Source organism: Misgurnus anguillicaudatus, chromosome 10 (assembly GCF_027580225.2).
Source record: "Misgurnus anguillicaudatus chromosome 10, ASM2758022v2, whole genome shotgun sequence".
NCBI classification, from domain to species: Eukaryota; Metazoa; Chordata; class Actinopteri; order Cypriniformes; family Cobitidae; genus Misgurnus; species Misgurnus anguillicaudatus.
Genome location: NC_073346.2, coordinates 13,456,069 through 13,477,701, shown reverse-complemented (window position 1 = coordinate 13,477,701; position 21,633 = coordinate 13,456,069). Strand labels below are relative to the sequence as shown.

Here is a 21,633-nt window from a genome sequence, read left to right as displayed (position 1 = left end):
TAATACATACATGAATGTGTGTGTATTTATATATACATAATAATTACACACGGCACAACTCATATATTATGCAAAAAATTACTTTTATTTGGTTACAATAATTACAATTATTTTGTATGAGATTAATCAATATGAATCTATGCGCAGCACTAATTGCAATTAATAAGCTGATACAGTATATTACATCATATTAAACACGAGTTGAGGAGAAAATATTTTATGTAAGCCTTATTGTGAGTTCCTTAACTTTTTTTCTGAGGTGTGTCATAAGAGTCTGAATCACACAAGCACTTCAACCAATAGAAAACGTCTGACTATAGGCAAGAATGTATAAATACAGGTAAGTTTAGAGAGCAGACAATCTCCTCCAACCACATCAAGTGTATAACCGCAGGTAATTACATAAACAAGTGTTTTTCATGTGGAGCAAAAGTATTTGTCAATTATTTATCATTTATCATATCGCAGATATTATTTTTGCATCAGTTTTTGTAAATATGTAGGCTGATGCTGTAATGTACAGTATTTGTTTTATTCAAAGTGCTGCGTAGACAAATAGACAATACACTGAGCAGACACACAATCTATGTTATTGCTTTTAGATTTCTTGTGTGCGTGACAGCAATTGATTTCAAAATGCTGCATGTGATTCTGGTCCTCGCTGGAGTTTGTACAGGGGGCATTGCTATGCGTGAGTATATTATACAACATGCAAATGAAAATAAATTTTAGCATGTGATAAGAATCTCACAATTTTTTTTACACCAAACAGGTACATAAATGTATTCACAATAGTTTTACCAGAAATCATAAATAGATTTTGATAAAAGATAAATGATAAATAAATTTGCATTAATTATTAATCATATGCTGTTCATAAAAAGTGACCTGTGACTTTATAAAAGAAGTTTAAGCAGAACCTGACAGTCAGTGTAACTTGGTGGCATCGTTCCTTTTCTTTCAGCTTTACCAGATTTTTACTCCTACTCACCTGAAGCGGGTGATGGCAGTGGAGTGATGTACTCTTCTGAAAATGATGGTCGTATCACTGGAATCAGAGTCTGGGAGTACCCTAGTGAATACATTGCCGGGTAGGTTAACCTATGCGCCACTGGTTTACTAAATAATATATTATAAAAGTGCTCTGGCTGATCTAGCTTTATAAAGACCATATGCATTCTTTGACGTACAGTAAAAATTATGATGTTTTTAAAAAATTATGATCCTTTTAGGATCCAGCTGCAATATAATGGCAACTGGACAGACCTGATTTGTGCAATTTATGGCACTCCAATGGAGATGACACTATCTGACAATGAATACATCATGGAGGTTGCTGGAAAGTATGGCCCAGGTTACGTCTATGAGATCATGTTTGTCACTAGCCGTGGGAGATCATTAAAAGTGGGGCAACCTTATGGCACCTCATTTAACTTCTTCCCAACCCATGATGGAAGTGAACTACGTTTATTAAGTGGGCGACATAACGGATACGGCATCACCTCCATCGGAGCTCACTGGGCTGTTTACAACACTGACAGCAGTGTAACACCTTAAAACTCACTTTAGTTCAGCCTGTTGATTTTGTTCACATTTTTTGCATTATTTGTTTCTTTCTTAACATGATTGTATAGTCAATGGCTCTGTTTTGTTAACTTTAACCTATGATAGGTACATCGGGTCTTTGTCATCAGCTTGAATAAACATGAATGGCAATATTTTATTTGTCTTGCCTGTTTTATACTTATTATATTTTGGATAGCCAACTGTTATGCACAACAATGTGGAATGTCAAGCATTGTAAAAAAAAAGCATGAACTTGGATTTGCAAGTCAATTCAAGCTACTATTTTAAGTTTTGACTTGCAATAAGTACAGTGAAAGTTTTATCTAATAAAAAAAATCCAATGACAGCGTTTGATGATCAAATGAACCTGAAAGCAAATATCAGCCCCAAATATCAGTTTCCTAAAAATGATAATAAGCATATTTGAAATAAGTTATAATACTTTCATTTTTAAACAAACGATACTGAAGGTAAAAACTGCACCTTAAATGCTAACAATGGTTTTGCATTCTAAAGCTGAGGAGTGGCCGACTTGAAAACAAAGACACAATGTATGGCAACCATGCATAGTATCAGTAGTGTATAAATACAGTACACGTTCACATTGGCAGTATTCTCTGGTCTGATCGATATCAACCACAGCAGACTTAACTACAGGTAATAACAGGATTTATGTATTTATTTATTCAGGTAAATGTCACAAAATGAACCTTTGTTGAATTTATGTGGATGATGTATACATACAGTGCACATTTAAGAGCAGACTTAACAACGTGATATTATTTTTAATTTCTTCCTATAGATCAATTGGTAGACCTTTGCATTAGCAGGACAAAGGTCATTGGTTTGATTAACAGAGAACAGCTATAAAAATGTATAGCTTGAATGCACTGTAAGGCACTTATAGGACAAATGCATACATGCAAATGAGTTGCTATTTAACAGCTCAACACAAACACTTTGTGTCATAAAATCACTTACACAGATTTAGATCTTTTTCAAAAAAAGATTTACTATCAGTCCAATATGTAGAGTTTCACAATCATACAGCTTCTGTTATTTATTATGAAGTCTTTAGATTCTGTGAGTGTGCTGAACGTTGACTTCTATCACAATGCTGCATATCTGCCTGATTATCTCTGTAGTTTGTGCTACAGGCACAACAATGCGTGAGTATCATTCACCTAAACACTGTTTAGCTCACACAAGATTGCATAACGTGATACTGTCAAAAAAATGCAGATGTGTTAAATACTAAATAGTGCCCTCCATATTGGGACAGTAAAGACATTTGCTCTGTTTGCTCTGTTGGACAAAAACAATTGTGAGATGAATATGAAGCAAATGTAAAGAAAAGAATGTTACATTTGATTATGTTTCAACACATACATGCTTTACCAACAAAGAACAACAACCTTTTATCCTGACGTACTGTGTGGGTGTTGTCACCAAATGTCACCACATTTCAGACGGTCGAGTTGGTAAATTGTATATGTTAAAACAAGTGAAAAGTAAAATGTGACATTCTGTACTTTTGTCTCATAATTACCTTTTAATGTTTAGACATTTCTTGACTTCACAGCAAACAGAGCAATGTTGCCTTTATAGAGGACACTGTATCTTTAATGTGGTGCTACTTATACACTGATTTTTTGCATTTAAGAAAACTTGTCAGTTATGAGACACTAAAGAAGTTGATTTTCAACAATAATACTTATAAATGAAAAAATAAGGATATTTGCCAATGGTCATATATTTTAAATCAAACATAACAGCTCGCAGACAGCAGACGACTCTGGGGACTAGAGTTGCCGACTTCTGTGCGGATCCGGCCCGGAGCAGTCTGCTGTCTGAGCTGATTTTGCTTGAAAAATCCTTTACTAATCCTATAAAGGCACATTAATTGTTTATTAAAAAATAAATAAATGTTCTCATGGATCAACCCAGTATCACGATATTACATACCTACACTGTAAAACAATTCTGTAGAAATTACAGTATTACTGAGTATTACTGGCAACTAGCTGCCAGTAACTTATTGTAGATTTTACATTTACTGTATATTATTTACTAGCAACAGTTTGTTCATAATGCTACGTACACACACTGTAAAAAATAGGTTGCTGCCTTAAAAAATTTTGTTGAATCAACTCGGATTTACAAGTCATTTCAATTTACTATTATTTATCTTGACTAGAGATGAGTTGTTATAACTACATGTGAGTTGTTATAACTTATAAAATTAAGTTGATTTTTCTCAACTATATTTTATAAGTTGTGACAACTCTTCTTTGTTGACATGACTTGTAAATCTGAGTTGATTTAACAAAAAATTTTAAGGCAGCAAAGTATTTTTTACAGTGCACCAAACACGGGGCATCGCATTACTTGCTCTAGATTACTCGTCATGCGGATTTTTTGCTCGAGTTGAATATTTTCAACTTGGGCGAAGATGCGTTTGAGGCGAATTGCGCGTGGTTTCGCTGCAAACGCACCGCCCATAACGCGTCATTGACATTGCCCCATGTGAGGACGTGTTTGATCGGGTCTTTGCATTGACTTTGTATGTAATCTACTCGCCCAAATCGTTGAACTCACTTTTGGTGTGTATGCCCCATCAAACATTTTCAGTCTTTATCTTCTGCAGTAAGTTACTGGGAACCAGCTGCGTAATTACAGCAAGTTTTTTACAGCGTATAGTAGTCTTTTCTGTGACACTGATACGTTTTTCCGCCTTTTTGTGTGAACAAAATTGTCATTGTCGCTTCGGTTTAGGGCAGTAATTCTCAAAGTGTGGTCCGCGGACCACTAGTGGTCCGGCAAACCCCCCCAGTGGTCCGCCAAAAGATGACCTAAACTAGGCAAATGTTTAAACAAAATGGTCACTTACTTAAGTAGATTTTTAATGCACTTGCAAAACTGTGATATCAGTTCTTGCCATTTTGTTTTAATAACGTAAAAATTGATCGGTGGCTAAACCAAAGAGGAGTCAAAAGAAGGATCAAGCGTCAACTGAAAGCAGCTAAAATCCACAGATCTATTAGTTTTGTAATGTACTAGTTTTTGTTTCATGTGTAAAATCCCTGTAATTTCAGTGATTTTGGACAATAAGGGGAATTTTTTTTCAGCATTTTATTGTAGTTACAACCATAGACTTCATATACCCACCACCTCAGTTTTAAACTAATGGCTCTTTGGAATGCCATTAAGTGGGACCTAGGCTGTTATATTATGTTTAATTGCAGTTTTTTTCACATGTGCAATTTGTTGTTCATATTAAGCTGTAACTCATTTCACATTTACTTGTTCAAATGAAATAAAATTCATATAGTAATTTCTGAACATAGCATTGCATTTGTGTTTAAAAAAATAGTTTTTGACTTGAAACAGTTGCATATTAAACTTAAATTTAGCTTATCCTTCCTATTTTGTTGTTTTTTGGGGGCGTGTTAGAGTGGGATTCTGTTAGGTGGTCCTCAGAAAAAAATTGGAAGATAAAGTAGTTCTTGGGCTGAAAAAGTTTGAGAAACACTGGTTTAGGGGTTAGATTTACATAAAATGACATCCTTACCCAAACCCAACTCTAACCCTAATGCCATGACAATGGTTTAAAAACATAAAATATAAAATAAATAAATAATGAAATAAAGGTATAAACCAATACTTAAAGTGACATCCTATGGCAAACACTAAATCTAACCCTAAACCGAAGCGTCAATGGTTTGAAAATAGGACAAAACAGTTGAGTAACAAATACGTGACAATGACATGTTCACAGAAATACGTGACATGTTCACGCAAAAAGCCGAAAAAACATGTCAGTGTCACGGAAAAGGCTCACAATTTTACATGACTATAGGTACAGAATTTCGTGATACAGGGTTGCATGGGTGCTGTAAGACATTATACAGATTTCAGTCCATGTTTAAGCAGTCCCAATGTATACAGTAGATTTAGTTTTTTCCTTCTTTCAGCTTTACCTGATCTTTTCTCGTACTCGCCTGCTGTCGGGGGTGGAAGTGGAACAGAATATTCCACTGCACATGAGGGATGTATTACTGGAATTAAAATTTGGGAATACTCTGGCAGCTATATATATGGGTAAGTTTGATTAGATATAGATATCATCTGTTATATAGACCTAAATAAGGAGGTTAGGTGGATAAAATGTATTTTCACTTCAACAAATTTTATTGATACTACAGATAACTTCTACAGATTTTGCAAAATTTTGGATTTTCATTTACCATAGTTCTAGTTGCACTGTTATCTACTGAACATTTTAAACACACATACTATTTGTATAGGCTCCAACTGAAGTATGACACAAACTGGACAACAATTATTGGTTCAGAGAATGGTAATCCACAGGTGATGGAATTCTATGAGAAAGAATACATCACTCAGATCTCTGGAAAGTACGACTCGAGTTACATCTATGAGCTCATCTTTGTCACCAATCTGGGACGATTTTTAAAAGTGGGGCAGCCTGCTGGAAACTCATTTAACATTTACCCAGCCCAAAGAGGGAGTGATTTGCGCTTTCTCAGCATTCGAACCAATGGATACGCCATCACGTCTATTGGGGCTCATTGGTCCGTGATACGTAACTGCGATATGTCTGTGAACACAGCTATAAAAAAAGTCTAATATTTTAGCATTGAGATGAATAGTTCATTCTATTTACTCTCATTTATCATATACCTTTGTTTTCTTTTGTGGTTTATTATATCTTAATGATTCTTATTTAACGTCTGGCAATTGGTGTTATTCCGTAAACTCTTTTATGCAAAGTCCAATAACAGCATTAATTTAATTGTTTAGTATGAATAAACAACTTAAGCAATAAACATGTGAACAAAAATTCCTAAATTCCATCAGAAGTCACGGTCTAATATACAATTGTCATTATGTAAGGTAAAGGTAGTCTAATCTGTAGAATCATGTAATGTCTACTATGAGGAAACAGTACTGTTTTGGGTTCCTGTAATTTACTGGCATTTCAGGATTTTTCAAAGGCCAGCCTTTCCTCATCATTGTCACATCATGTGTGGTGACTGTTATGCTGACTTTGATGATTATCATTTTATTTTGTATTCCTAGACAGCTTGAAAATATTTACTGTAGCTTTGGAGCTTGTCACACAATAAAAGCATACACAATGCATGAAGACTACACATTTTATTTCCTTTTTGTTCATTTGTTTGCTAATATTTTGCCTTTGTTACACAACTGTTAAAATTAGTTAATGCACAGTGGACTGGCATAAACAATTGTACTGGCAATAACTAACATTAACTTTATTGAACTTTATGAATAAATTCTAATTAATAAATGCTGAGCAACTATATCCTCATTGTAATTATTTTAACTAATGCATACAAATACGATGGGTAACACTTTACAATGAGGTTGTATTAGTAAACATTTGTAAATGCATTATTGCTTTTACTAAATGCATTAGTAAATAAAATATCATTTTTCAATATGTACAGTATTAATTCTTGTTATTGTAAGTTAAAGTCAATAGAGTTATTCATGTTAGTTCCTAATGCATTAATTAATGTTACCAGTTAAAACACTTGATTAAATAAATGTATTAGTAAATGCCAAATTTAACATTAACTAAGATTAATAAAGGCTGTATTGTTCATTAATAGTTCAGTAATGCATGAACTAATTGTTAACAAATACAACATTGCAATTGTAAAGTGTTACCATACAACCTTATTGTAAAATGTAAAAATATCTGTGCAATGCATTATTACTATTTAAAATTAACTGATTAATACTATACAAGCAAAATCCTAAAGATCTTTAAAAAGCTCAAAAACTTTTGTGGTCATGTATCTTTTAAATTTACTTTTAACATTTCATTTAAGCTGGTTACATTTAGTCTAACCCAATTCTAGGCGGACAAATCAGCTTTAGACCTTAGAAAAAGTGGAATAAAAAAAAACTGCATGCATCACTTAAAACAAATGTAGTAAACTACACTAAACTTAAATAATGTCATGTCACATGCATGTTTTCCATAAAGGAATATTTTTCTAAAGTTTTTTTGTACATGTGCCAAATTCCAAAACACTCCATCTGAGGTGTGTCATAAAACACGAAGAAGAGGTCTGACTGACAGGAGAGTATAAATACAGGTAGATCAGCACACACATCAGCAAGCAAACACGCTCAACAACAGGTATAGAATAAAGCATCACATTTATATTACCAAATACTGTACTTTGATCTCTTTCTCTATTGCAATGTCTTTGTTTCTGCCTTTAGATTAATGTCTTTTTGAAACAAGATTATTGATTGATTATTTGTTTCTCATGGGTGTGCAAGAAAAATGCAGATGATAATTTAATAAATGTATGACACTCTAATGCTTGAAAATAAATTAGCTGTTATATTATTTATTTCTGTACTTTTTATTCAAAGTAATGCAAAGCAAATTACAGAGAAAATCGTCTTGATCAAAGCACAGCAGGTTATCTTATTTACAGACAAAAGATATTACTGATTTATTTATTTATGTTTTAATGTGACTGGCATAAGTTGATTAACCATCTCATCAATTCTGACCCCTGTTTAGATTCTCAGAGTGCACTGGACAGCAATTCAGTCAAAAATGCTGAATCTTATTCTAGTTCTCGCTGGAGTTTGTGCAGTGGGCATGGCAATGCGTGAGTATCTGTAAACTTATACACTAATAAGATCAAAAAGTTAAAACTAGGATCAAGTTAATACATTTTGCTGAATAATTTAGAAACTATTCTAACCATTCTGCCTTTATTATTATAGATAATAATAAAATACAAATAGACTATGCCAATATGAGTCTATTGTTCATTTAATTGTCTACAACATAAATGCATACAGTACAGTGTGACCTGACTGTTAACTCAGATACTCCAGTATAGGATTATCTTAAAACTTTAAATAATGTTTCTTTACATTTTTCTTAAACACCTGCTTTTAATAATAAAAAATAATTTAAACAAATTTAGGGAGAAAGGATTTACCCAGACTCTTTATTAATAAGATTTGCAGGGTTTTAACTTTTGGTGCATTTTATAATTTCAATGCAGAGTGGCCAAATCAAATATTCAGGTTCAGCTTAAATTGACTGTCTATAATGCAAACACATCTGCACACTGCAGTCGGGTGAAAGAGTGAAGTGTACTTGTCTGTAGTGCACTTCTGCTCTCTAGTGTACACTCTCATTATAGACTCAGCTGTCCTACTGCATAAACTGGGTTCTGAAAAAGCATTGATGTGTTTTTATCAGTTTTGTTTATTTCTTTGATAAAAAAACACCAAATCCAAATCCACTGTAAAAAGTGAAAAGTTGGATCAACTTAAATAATACTTTAACTGGTAACACCTAAAAAAAAAAAGGTTGTTTCAACTTATCTGTATGCTTAAAGGCGCTCTAAGCGAATTGACGCGTTTTAGACCATAAAACATTTTTTGTTACATACGGCAAACATCTCCTCACTATCTGCTTGCTGCCTGTCCGCTGATCAAACTGTAAAAAAACGCGATCTCTGTAGACAGCTCAGGCTCGACAAACGGCAATATCAACATAGTGGCCAAACCTAGCACAACAAAACATAACAAAGTGTTCCAGCCAATAAATGACAACGGACGGGAGAGGGAGGGGGAGGCGTTAGCTACGCTCCGTTTGTTTGAAAACAGTTCAAACATCAGGAAGTGACGTCGCACATTATTCGCTTAGAGAGCCTTTAAGTGAAAAACAATTAAAACATTTAAGTTGAATTTTTAAGTTACCAATTGAAGTAATTTTTAAGTTAATCCAAGAAAGAAAGAAAGAAAGACAAAAAAGAAAAAGATGCTGCGTTTTGAATATAAAGGATAAAGAAATCAGGGACCATAAATTCACGCCCCAGATTAAATGCGCCAGATTAAATGAATAAAAACAATTAAAGATTAAATTAAAAAAATAAATAAAAGTGTAAAATAAAATCATACATAAAATACCCCTACTATGGAGAGATATTGACCGATTTGTTGCCCAGACAGACTTATGATCTTTTCCTATTTCAGCGTTACCTGATTTTTACTCTTATTCACCTGCTGCTGGGGATGGAACTGGATATTCATTTTCCACTGCCCATGAAAGTCGCATTACAGGCATTCGAATCTGGGAGTACCCAAGCTATTACATTACTGGGTAAACTGACTCATGCACCATTAAAACTATGACATTCATAATCCATAATGACTACAGTCCACTGTTACAAAATGTATAATTGTGAAAGTGTATATTATAAATTACATTACAAAAAATAACGCTTTCAATAGTTTAATATAAAGAATTGTATTAAAAGAAGCTAGATATTATAGAATGGTACTGTAACACTTTACAACAGGGTTGTATTTGTTGACATTACTATATACAACAGAGCTGTTGAATGCTTTATTCTGATTGGTAGACAAATGCTGTAAGGGTGTGCTTAATTTTTAGTAAACGCACACCTATGAAGTAAATAATAATAATGATTGATCATTATAGTTCATGTTATTTAATGCTTATTAGGTGTTACTTCATTTCTCAAAATTGCTATCATTTGAACCATAGAACCAATTAATTATAAAAGTTATTTGATAATAAAATGATAATAACGCATCTATCCAGATCTAATATGTTTATCTGTGCAGGATTCAGCTAAGATACGACAACGACTGGACAGACGTGGTTGGTGGGACCTATGTCAATCTAATGGAGTGGACCCTAAATGACAATGAATTCATCATTCAGGTCTCTGGAAAGCACGACTATGGTTACTATGGTTACATCTATCAGCTTATGTTCGTCACTAATAAAGGGCGCATATTTAAAGTTGGGCAGCCTTCAGGCACCTCGTTTAACTTCTACCCCGCTCATGATGGAGCTGAGCTGCGTTTCCTAAGTGGTCGACAGAATGGCAATGGCATCACCTCCATTGGTGCTCATTGGGCTATGTATTACCCCAGTCAAACAACCACTACTGGCACCACTACTGCAGTTCCGTCTTAAAATTACTCAGTGTGCTGTACCTTTGCCCTGGTCCAACCGCAAACTAAGCAAACAGCTACAGACACTTCTTGTCCTGTCTACACATTTATGCATTAGTGAGTTAGTGAGCTTTTCTTTTAACAACAGTACATAGCAAAACAGTTTGTTGTGTTTATTTTAGCACATGACATGTGTGTATATGTGTTTTATATAATCTCATGATTTTTTTATTATCTAAAACTTATACAAACATTTTAAAGGAAACTAATTCTAAGGTAAATGAGATATTCATAGATTATAAATTGTTTTTGATTTTCACTGGATGTGATGAAAATGTTTATGTTCACAGTGATTTTGAATAAACATGTTTACCAAATGCATAATGTAAAGGTACATTTATAGTACGGTACCCGTATTTACACACATTCATTCTTAGTTCTTGACATAGGAAGTCACTCAACTATGCAGAAAAATGCATGTGCATGGATATGCAGTAGGCCTTTAAATTGTGCATGACAAAAGTGAAAGAAAGATTTCTTCATAATTTACATTCATTCCCCACAACAGGTATATCTGGAAATTTGACTCCTACAGCACATCATCCTGTGAAAAAAATGTTTTATGATAAAGTTAACATATTCACTATTAACTAGATGTTTTTTAGCATGTGTAATATTGACTGTTTATTAGTAGGCTACTTATAAAGCACACATTAATGCATTATTATGTATTAATGGACTAAGAGTTTCACCAAATAAATCATTTAATTAAACTCCAAATGTGAGCTTTTTAATGGATACTTGCCAGAAATAAAATGACAGCTTAATAATGACAATTTCACAGCCCAGATGATCATTCAATGATTGAATGGTTGAGTGTCAAATATTTGGAAAAAGTAGTGTAGTGTGCAGCATGCTGTGATTTGGTGTATTCATTTATCTCTCTAATTGCTCGATTGATATGATTTTTAAGAAAAAACAATATGATTTCAAAAATGTTTATTTAAAAAAAAGTGATTTATAAAATCAAATACATAAATACAGAGGCATTTCAAACACAAAGCAAGGATTTATTTTCTTTACAAAAACAATGCTACAATCACTGCAAGATTCTGCATGTCTGTGAAATATGTGCTTACATGACATGCATATTAATAATCCTTTTATCAGATAAACAATAATTAACAAGATATATCTTCACTTTTTGATTTCCACGATTTGAGAATCACAACTGTATTTCCTGCATAACACAACATAGCCAAGGAAGCAAATATCTGCAAAAGAAAGCAACACAATGTGTTAGTACGCAATGATATCAAACAAATGTATTCATTTTAGCAAATCAATCAGTAAAAAAAGACACTGAGCTCATTCATGACACCTTCATACAGTACTTGAGCATTAAGAAAACATGTTGTAATCTCAGGTTCTTATAAATCAATTATGAGATCAATTAAGGTCATTTAAATATAATGTGGACACCATAACCTATGTTAATTAAATTTAATTTAACTTCATTTTCATTCCACTTCTATGAAAATGCACAAAACATTTTGATGTCATTTACACTCAGTGTTTGCAATTTAAAGGATAGAACAAGTGTCATTTAGGCTCAATCCAGCAAACTTAATGGTTCAAGCCCAACAGTCAAGTAATATGCAACTAATTTGTTGAAAGTGAGAAAACTAGGGTGAAAAAGAAACATAAATCTGAAGCAGTTTGAGATTGTTGTCTTGAGATTACTGTTATGTTAAGAGATCCTTCTTAAAGTTAAACAAAACACTTTTAATTTTAAAAGAAATTTGCACCTCTTACCGTTGATGCCACCCAGCTGATAAAATAGTAGCGCTCCCTATTGGCCGAATTCAAAGCTACAGCGCTAATCACAGCTGCTGTCAGGTACAGTACAGACGCGCTGGCGTTAAAACACACTCCCTAAAAATAAAAGATAAAGATCAAATTTAATATAGGCCTGTCTGGAGAAAAAAAATATCTCTCATAATTATTCACCCTCATGCCATCCCAGATGTATATTACTTTATATCTTCAGTTGATCATAAACAAATAATATATTAAAATGCTTCATGGGGCTCAGCATGGCCAAGCTCTGATTGGTTCTTGTAACATAACATTCATATGACAACTAATCTCAAGAAACGCACAAACCAAAGACATTTGATAAGCCACTATATAACTTACTGTATAATATTAGTCTTAATAAGTATAATTTAGTAAATATTAACATTAACTAAATAATATTAATTGTTTTCTCTCACAAATGTTTTATTTCGCTTTTTAACTCCCATTGGACTCCCTGTAATTATGAGTGTATGTGCATTTTGGGGCTTTACCATCTTGACCCCATTTAAAAAGATAGCATTATTTTAATACAGTCCAACTGCAGAAATGAGCTTATATATGTACATCTGGGGTAGTATGAGAGTGAGTACATTGGGAGAATTTTCAAAATTTCATTTAATGCTTTGTTTTTCATTCTCACCAGCATTTTCCATGGGACCAGATGTATCCTGGTTTGGCTTATGGTCAGGTAGAGAAGGAAGAGAATGATGGTTAACACCCAGTAGAAAACTGACACAAACATCACCCACCCCAACGCAGGAGCATTAAGGTATTCTGTTCCACCAATCAGAGTCCACACCAGTAGGCCAAACACCTGAGGTTAAAATAAAATCATAGACAGTCCAAAACTAAAAGAGGATGAAAACAATGAAACAAGTCTAAAAGGAAAATAACGGCTATAGTGTCCAAATGCTGATACTGTAGGAAGTCATATTTTTAGGTTGTGCAAAAACACATTTTGATGTAATAAAACTAAACGTTTGATGTTATTTGTCTCTAAACTGCAAAACAGACACCACACCTACAGTACAGTATTTAACACCATATTCTCCAGAGCATTCCCTCCATCCCTTCCTGTTTTATAGCAGAAAGAATGTGTCACCGTGTGCTTGATTTTTACAGGAAAAGTGATTTTTCATCAAGAAGACAAAGTTGGCTATAGATCACAGCAGGAAATGAAATCCTTGGATTTGACTCAGAGCGTGTGGTGGAAGGAAGAAGAACAATACAAGCCGAAAGGAAGAGTTTGTTTCCCAACTATTTTGTTTGGTTCTCTTCCTCTCTTCCCCATTACGTATCTTTATCATAACAAAACTTCATGTTGATCTTCGTATTCAATATGGTAGCAAGCAACAAACAGCTATGAGGTGTTAAATGCCAATAAGACATTTCATCCTAAACCAAAACAGTTTCACTTTAACCTAGCTTTAATGATGATCACCTAAATAAAATTACTTTCTAAAAATAAGAAAACATATTTTAATAGCAAGTTGTATTATTGTGCATATATTTGTTTCCTTATTTAGACTATATCACTACTATACTCAGTTATTGTAAATAACAAAACTGCACAAACACGAATACTTACGATTTCTCCCATCATAAACACAGCAGAAGCCGAGCGAATAAAGTTTCCATTATAAGAAAAAGTGGAGTTTGACAGACCCAGACTCTCTATACTGGAGCTGTTACTCGTCCCGTCACTACGTCTGATACCGGACTCGAGCTCCATTCTAACGGAACCACTCAAACTCCCTCAGAGAAACAAGATATCATCACAAGATCACTAAAGGAAATGTATGATACTATGACGAAGGCTCGATTCATAATAGTCATGAGTCTCCGCTGTTTTCTAGGCAACGGTAACGTATCTTATTCAATATTCACGACTCACGAGCTTTTGTCGTGAGCTTTTATTTTATTTTGTTTATTTTTATTTTATTTTATTTTATTTTATTCATTTTCCGATCCGTTAGGCTATAGCTATTTATTCAACTAACAAATAACAAATTTATAACAAATTTTGATTATTACTGTGTTATTTATTGATTATAATGTGACTAGCAATAAAGAAAATAAACAGGCTATTCATATTACAAACACACTATTTCGGCGTTTTTTTTATTGCAGAATAAGACTGTGCAAAATAAGTACAAACACGAACAGAAATATGACTCACGTGCATTTCATTATATAATACAAAAAACATTGATAAACAAAAACAATGGTAAAAAACAAGGTTCTTTTTACGTAAAGAGTAATCTTTAAATAAACTTTTAAATAAATAAATAAATAAAGGAACAAAAACTTATTGGTAATGGTAACTGACAATAGACCGGTATTTATTATTATTGCCAATCACATAATTATCAATAAACAGTACCGTAAACACTCACAAAATATGGTATAACAAATTGTTAAAAATACATAATAATAAAAATGTAATAAATAAATTATAAATAATTTATATATATTTATTAATTTATATAATTTATATATATTTATTATATAAATATATATAAATAATATATATATATATTTATTATATAAATATATATAAATAACATTATTAAATGAATGTGGCCATAGTATGAAAACACTTCCAGATATGACGTATGACCTGACATCACATGATCACATGAGTCTCTTTTGTACTTCTAGAACAATGTACATGCAAAATGAGCTGTATCTTCCCTGAATTTATTCCTATTTTCACAAGAGGGCAGCAAACCCACACCAGTGATTTCTCAAACTTTGTCCCTGAAAGCCTTTAATTTCATTGCACCAATTTAATGTCATCTGTTTTTTTTTTTTGTAAGTGCTATAATGTCCAGTATTTGTTAAGAAAATTCTATATAAAACATTTCCATACAATAATATAAAAAAGTAAATTTAAATAAGAACCTATATCAATTATATCTTAATTTTCATATGCTGTTTAATCAAATAACTAGTGGAATAATGAAATTGTTAAAATTATATATGACACATGCAGACATTTTGTAGCTTTCTTATAGACTACTGTTATATCCTTGCACTATTATAATGTTATTGTAATTTAAAATGAGGGTAAAAACAAGCATTCAGGCACACAAATATGTATTTACAGGTGTAGGGTGATTATATTATATACAGTACCACATACACACTAGGCTATATAATCACCCCACACCTATTTGGAGGTTGGCAGACCCTCGGCTTTCTGTCAGTGCTACATCAGAGCATTGCTTTCACTTTGTTGATCTGATTTAATATTTATGACTAAACAAACCTGGAAATGCCATAAAAGCTTTTGCCCAGCTGTGCTGCCAATACAGTCTGTTACAGTCAATATCAGTGATGGGCATCATAAACAACTAAATTAAAATAACAAGTTAAAAAGTCTAAGTAGAACAGACCACACAGTATATGATCATTACAATAGATAGGGCCTACTATTAGATTCAGAGTTAGATTAGAGTAACCAAACGTTTATAAATCCACATCAAAATTTGTTTTTATTCTTTTATGTGACCTACAGTTCATTTAATAATAGTGTTGTCTATAATCAGAATGCATCCAACATTTGTCATTATAAAATTTAAAGTCACAGTCTATTTGTTATTGTTGCAATAAGGTTGCCAAACATTCCGGAAAATCCTGGAAAAATACCTTGCTCATTGCTAAACACCCTGCATGCAGCCTGTTTGTCTCAGTAACCTTTGTTTATTAGTTGTTGTTCGCAGTGGTTGCCATGTAGTCCATTGTAAAGGTTATGCTTTCAATAAAACGCACAGTTCCCGAGACTGTAATTAAGTCATCTCAGAAGGAGGCGTGCTGTGAGACCCAGGCTGGGATAATACTTCATTGGCAGCAAGTTAAAGACATGAACAATATTTAACAGTTCAATAAAAATTGAAATTAAGGTCCTGTCATTATTTAATGCTAAAAATGAGCAGATAAGGCTACATATAATAGAATATTATTAAAATATTAAATTATTATTATGCTTTTTATATATGAGAATTAGGAGAATTAAATATGAGACTTTATTTTATTTTCCGTCTTACCTTGAGACCTTCAGCCTAGTTGCTGTTTGTTCCATGTAGCAGAGTCTGAGTCACAAGGTCAAAAGTTCAATGTCACATACGTTTGCTTTGTATTTTAATTGTAGCTAATGGCAAAGTCAGGGATGTGCTCAATCACAGCTGTAAAGATTATTAATTGACCCTTATTATGTTGCTCGGGTCATTATCGGGTATTAATTATTTTCCATTGTAATTTAGAGAAAAAGCATCATTAAGATTTTTATATGCATCATGCATTTTATTTGTTTTGATATGTATAGAATATATAAAATAATAATGCACATAAATAAGGCACAACATTTTTTTATTAACCATATATTCATATTCACTCAAATTTAAACATATTTGTTGTAAAAACAAAAATAATATTTTTATTGTAGAAAAAATGTAAATAAAGACAATAAGAGGACTAAATCTCTCATTCTTTAGCTTTGTGTATCAATGTTTCATGCTCAATAGACCTGATAAATGATAAATAACCTCTATAATTCAGTGTTTGCTTGCTAATAGGAGAGTAAATCGTACTGTAATGTGTCTTTAAATTAACCTAACTGTCTCATCCTCTCAGAGCTGAGCTGTTTATTTTCCAAAAGTGATTATATTCTTGCAAAGTCAGTACTAAAACCTTGATGACAAATTCATCTCTGACCCTTTTATTATCAGTTCAGTTTCATTTCTCTGTATTAAAAAGATCTAGAGATAAGATTTTGATCGTAAAAGCTGATTCGTTCAAAAAGCTGATTCGTTTTCAGATATTTCCCTGCATAAATTCACCTCCGAGAAAGTTACCAGAACAGAATAATCTCACCTATAAAGACACCAAATTGGCTTCCGCATAAAAAGCATTTAAAAAGATCCTATAAAAAGTTATTTATGCTATCTCTATAGTATAAATAATCTACATAGATATCTGATTTTCATTAAAAACTTTATATCTTCATTTATGAAAATACAATAAATACACAAAGAAAATTCAAGTGATGACATAGCAGACGCATGTCGAAATGTACACTTTATTGCTAAAACAATCAGATATTCATTGTGATGGTATTTCAACATCTATTCACTTTTTATCACAGATTTATCCCTTAATGATAAGGATAGAGAGGAACAATATCATTAGAATCACTTTTAATGCCTTTTATCAGCAGATGAATGATAAAACATTGAGGGTCAATCAAAACTCATTTGATTTTGAAAGCCTTGAACATTTAAATGTGAAACTGCTTAGAATAAACATAATATTAGTTATCCTAATGTTAGCATTGTCGTTGTGGTCTAAAGTGTGCATGTATTTTATATCTGCAGTCCTATAAGTTAATTGTAAATAGACCAGAATACAACAGAGCTTTAATAACACAACTTTAATATATTCAAATACACAATGGTAAGAAAAGACAGAAATATAAATCAGTGATGACATATCAGACCCACGTTTACACATACAAATTATTGCTAAAACCACTAGACATTCTTTTGTGATGGTGTTTGAACAAATTAACTCCCCGTTCATTCAACATCCATTCACTTTTTATCACAGATTTATCCCTTAATACCAAGTCAAAGAGGCTGTGCTGTTGCCATTGAGCTATTGTTTCCACAGGGTCAAGAAAGGTCAAAGGTTAAAAGAGGACTGTGATAGTTGTGACAGTGTTTCAGTTACAAGCATTACAATACAAACCAACTGCGACTTCACCTAAAGTTTTGGAAATTCAAACTTTAGAAGAACTTTAAACTTTTAAAAAAGTACCTCATCAAGTTTTAGTAGTGTAAAAGTGTCCCTCTGATGCTTATTCTCAAACCTAATGACGACCCCTGAGAATGGCCACATCCAAGATTGTGTCCTACAGGTAGATGAAAATTCGAACTTTCCTTTTGCACTTTTCAATCTTGGAAATGCTTATCGCGCCACCATAAAATCCTTGAAGCGAAATTGAAAAGGAAATTAAACTGGCAGAATGATCTTTTTATTTTTTTTTAAATCATGAATGAAGGGTCTTTCATAGTCTCTGGAGCAAGGAGGAAGTGTGTTTGAAGAAAAAGGGGGATGGTGAGCCGGCATTAAGACATTCTCATCCCTGATGAACCTCTCCGCTGCCTTTTATTTTCTCTTCTCCTCACCCGGGCTCCAGCGTCCCGGTAAGCCGCTTGGAGAATCATTGAAAGGGTGAACGAGGAGCCAACACCGAGGGGATTAATTATTTCGATGTCTAGGGCCGGTCTAGATTTACCAAACCACTCAGAGACACAAGCAAATCCTCTCACCTTTCTATGAGAACAACATACATGCAAACATTTCAATTCAATGTCCAAAGAGGAGCAGAGGATCATGGGAACAAACATTGAGTGTGTGAGTCAGGGCGAGACACTGTGGTCAGTTTATATCTGCTTAGCCTTGAAACTGGAGGATAAAATCAATGCTACTGTTTGAATGAAGAACACAAGAGGACGAAGAAATCTATTCTGACCACAAACTGACCCCTGATGTCAAATAAATACGGGTGATCTACTTCAATTAAAGTGAGTTTGCTATCAAACACAAGAGTATATGGTTAACATGACCTGCCTAACTCTCATATGTTAGCAAACAAAATGTATTTATATAACGTAGAGTTTTCTTTACAATGTTGCATTGTTTCAAAGTGGCTTTACATGAAAGAAAATGAAAAGAAACCAGAGAAAATTTTAAAGTTAAATAAAACAGGGTGGTTTCTCGTACAGGGTTTAACCTACTCCCAGACTAAAATGCGTGTTTGAGCTGCCTTAATTTAAAAACATCTTACACTGACATATCTTATCAGTTATCAGTGCCATTGTTTTGTCCCAAAATGCACACCAGTATTGTTTTTGTGAGGTTTGTTTGTAAAAACTTCTTAAATGTGCTCATAGAACTAGGGCCTAGTCCTGGATTAATCCAAACCCTGTCCGGGAAACTGAATTTTTTTTTGACTATGGGACATTCACTCAGTTGATATGAAAAATAATGGACATGACATTAAACTAGACATGGCTTTTCATCTTACATTAAAATATCCCTTAAAAGTTATATAAAATAAAATTATATTAGAGAAGGACTTTGACATAACAAAATTTGCAATAATACCATGAACAACAGCATTAAAATACATAAATAATTGCACCGTAAAGTAAAAGTTGGATCAACTTTAAAATTAAAATTTAAAATCAACTTAAACATTCTGACATTGAGTAAAAAAAATTTATTAAAGTATTTTTTTTTTACTTTTTTTACCTTAAATTTTTTACTTAAAGGATTAGTCAGAAAATTTTCTCACCACCATGTCATCCAAAATGTTGATGTCTTTCTTAGTTCAGTCGAGAAGAAATTATGTTTTTTGAGGAAAACATTCCAGGATTTTTCTCATTTTAATGGACTTTAATGGACACCAACACATAACAGTTTCAATGCAGTTTAAAATCGCAGTTTCAACAGAGTTTCAAAAGACCTTAAACGATCATAAACGAGGCATAAGAGTCTTATCTATAGCGAGAAAAATAAAAAACAAGAAAAATAAAAAATATGCACTTTTAAACCACAACTTCTCGTCTAACTCCGGTCATGTGACGCGCCAACGATGACAATCGTTTTGCTAAATAAGACCCTTATGCCTCGTTTGATATTGTTTAGGGTCCTTTGAAACGCCGTTGAAACTGCATTAAAACTGTTACGTGTTTGGATTCTATTAAAGTCCATTAAAATGAGAAAAATCCTGGAATGTTTTCCTCAAAAAACATAATTTCTTTTCAACTGAACAAAAAAAGACATCAACATTTTGGATGACAAGGTGATGAGTAATTTTTTTTGTTAAGGAAATGAACTAATAAAAGTTTATTAAACTTAATTTTCTTTATTTTTCATATTTTTTTAGTCGAGCAGCTTTCACTTTTTACAGTGTGTAGCAACATCATTAAGTGCACCCCAACACCACACAACAACACAACACTAAGCAAGCCAACAGGGCGACAGCGACAAAAAGGCAAAACTCAGAGATCACAATACCTGTAGGGGCTTCTTTGGTTGAAAAAAAGTATAGTAATGAGTTACAATTATATTTTGGATTAAAAATGTTGGATTTCAAGGCAAATGGCAAGAGCCAGTATAGTAATGCCACTGTGCAGGGTTGTTTTCAACAGGGCTCAACATAAAGGACTGCCCGGTGGCCCGGGGGAAGCGTGATAGACGTTCAGGCCAGTAAAAAGTATTGTCACTTGCCCGATCGGGCCAGTCGTTCACCCTCAGTCACTAAAATATATTTTCATCAATGTATATTATTTAACATCTTGGAAGCAGACATTTACTTTGGTAAAACACGATGAAAGAAATTTGCTGTCAATTTACAGGTAAAGCAGAAAAGTTGGGAGCCTTTTTTTCGCTGGAACATGTCTGTTGTATATGTATACAATTATATTTGACTTTTAAATTATTATTCTTATATATGTGACACACTGACATTTTTTTTATTGGGGCCAGTGAAAATTTTGGCAGGGCAAGTGAAAACCTGAACCATTGGCCCGACCGGGCCATTATAAAAAAATATTTGCGTTGAGCCCTGTTTCAATAAGCTTTATTAAATTTTAAGGTATTTTCTAAATTTTAAGATAGGCCAATCACACGATGGGCTTTCATGGAGAGTAATACCAACTTCTTTTAATTAAAAGTCGCTACAGCTGGTTGCCAAATGTCGCTAGATGATGTCATACAGGTGAATCCATTCATCTACATGTTATCTACTTATTCTCATGAAAAGCGTATAAATAGCACGCTGTTGAAATGTTGTGCAATACATACGCCAAAGTCCAATTATGCATGCATATGATACGCCAGTCCTTCCTGTTCTCTTAATACCACACATCTTTTTATGTCATTTTATGTATTTGTTTCACTATTTTTTTCTAATGTAACTTTCTGTAACATTTTAACCCAAACTCCAATTCTAACCCCAATTTAAAAAAAAATTACAAGTCGCAGGAACCTAGACAAGGTTTGTCCAAGAAGTTGTACGATTTTTTCGTAGATGACTGAAAAAAGTCTCGAAATGGGTGTTGATGTCGTTAAAACTATAGAGGCAAAATCCTTAAATTGGCAACACTGTTTACGGCTAAT

The 21,633-nt window shown here is 33.1% G+C and overlaps 3 protein-coding genes and 1 long non-coding RNA gene across 5 annotated transcripts; 3 read left to right on the top strand and 1 right to left on the bottom strand.

The window, feature by feature from the left end:
• Positions 1–344: 344 nt before the first annotated feature.
• Positions 345–1,718, top strand: LOC129448728 (zymogen granule membrane protein 16-like). Its single transcript, XM_055211311.2, has 4 exons — positions 345–394; positions 603–691; positions 965–1,091; positions 1,233–1,718. The coding sequence occupies exons 2-4, from the start codon at positions 637–639 to the stop codon at positions 1,555–1,557; spliced, it is 507 nt and encodes a 168-aa protein (XP_055067286.2). The 5' UTR covers positions 345–394; positions 603–636; the 3' UTR covers positions 1,558–1,718.
• Positions 1,719–2,087: 369 nt separating this feature from the next.
• LOC129448727 (uncharacterized) lies at positions 2,088–6,906 on the top strand. The gene is made up of 4 exons (XR_012371701.1): positions 2,088–2,223; positions 2,638–2,735; positions 5,541–5,667; positions 5,874–6,906. It is a non-coding gene; the product is annotated as an uncharacterized lncRNA (long non-coding RNA).
• A 1,095-nt stretch (positions 6,907–8,001) lies between these two features.
• LOC129448726 (zymogen granule membrane protein 16) lies at positions 8,002–10,813 on the top strand. The gene is made up of 4 exons (XM_073871893.1): positions 8,002–8,053; positions 8,159–8,249; positions 9,634–9,760; positions 10,249–10,813. Exons 2-4 carry the CDS (start codon positions 8,195–8,197, stop codon positions 10,604–10,606), a joined length of 540 nt encoding a protein of 179 aa, XP_073727994.1. The 5' UTR covers positions 8,002–8,053; positions 8,159–8,194; the 3' UTR covers positions 10,607–10,813.
• Positions 10,814–11,614: 801 nt separating this feature from the next.
• On the bottom strand, positions 11,615–14,264 carry cmtm8b (CKLF-like MARVEL transmembrane domain containing 8b). Of its 2 annotated transcripts, none has more exons than XM_055210839.2 (4): positions 14,033–14,256; positions 13,085–13,258; positions 12,400–12,519; positions 11,615–11,858 (listed from the first exon to the last, which is right to left on the bottom strand). In XM_055210839.2, the coding sequence occupies exons 1-4, from the start codon at positions 14,174–14,176 to the stop codon at positions 11,766–11,768; spliced, it is 531 nt and encodes a 176-aa protein (XP_055066814.1). In that variant the 5' UTR covers positions 14,177–14,256; the 3' UTR covers positions 11,615–11,765. The 2 variants fall into 2 exon arrangements, with proteins under 2 accessions (XP_055066814.1, XP_055066815.2); XM_055210840.2 differs by having other exon boundaries at positions 11,629–11,858; positions 12,393–12,519; positions 14,033–14,264.
• Between the last annotated feature and the right edge of the window lie 7,369 nt (positions 14,265–21,633).

Coding starts and splice junctions, on each gene's coding strand:
- LOC129448728 (XM_055211311.2), top strand. CDS start 637: ATGCTGCATGTGATTCTGGTCCTCGCTGGAGTTTGTACAGGGGGCATT. Junction 692..964: donor TACAGGGGGCATTGCTATGC/GTGAGTATATTA, acceptor CTTTTCTTTCAG/CTTTACCAGATTTTTACTCC. Junction 1,092..1,232: donor CCTAGTGAATACATTGCCGG/GTAGGTTAACCT, acceptor TGATCCTTTTAG/GATCCAGCTGCAATATAATG.
- LOC129448726 (XM_073871893.1), top strand. CDS start 8,195: ATGCTGAATCTTATTCTAGTTCTCGCTGGAGTTTGTGCAGTGGGCATG. Junction 8,250..9,633: donor TGCAGTGGGCATGGCAATGC/GTGAGTATCTGT, acceptor TTCCTATTTCAG/CGTTACCTGATTTTTACTCT. Junction 9,761..10,248: donor CCAAGCTATTACATTACTGG/GTAAACTGACTC, acceptor TTATCTGTGCAG/GATTCAGCTAAGATACGACA.
- cmtm8b (XM_055210839.2), bottom strand. CDS start 14,176: ATGGAGCTCGAGTCCGGTATCAGACGTAGTGACGGGACGAGTAACAGC. Junction 13,259..14,032: donor TGTTTATGATGGGAGAAATC/GTAAGTATTCGT, acceptor TTTTAACCTCAG/GTGTTTGGCCTACTGGTGTG. Junction 11,859..12,399: donor TCAGCTGGGTGGCATCAACG/GTAAGAGGTGCA, acceptor TTTCTTTTGCAG/ATATTTGCTTCCTTGGCTAT.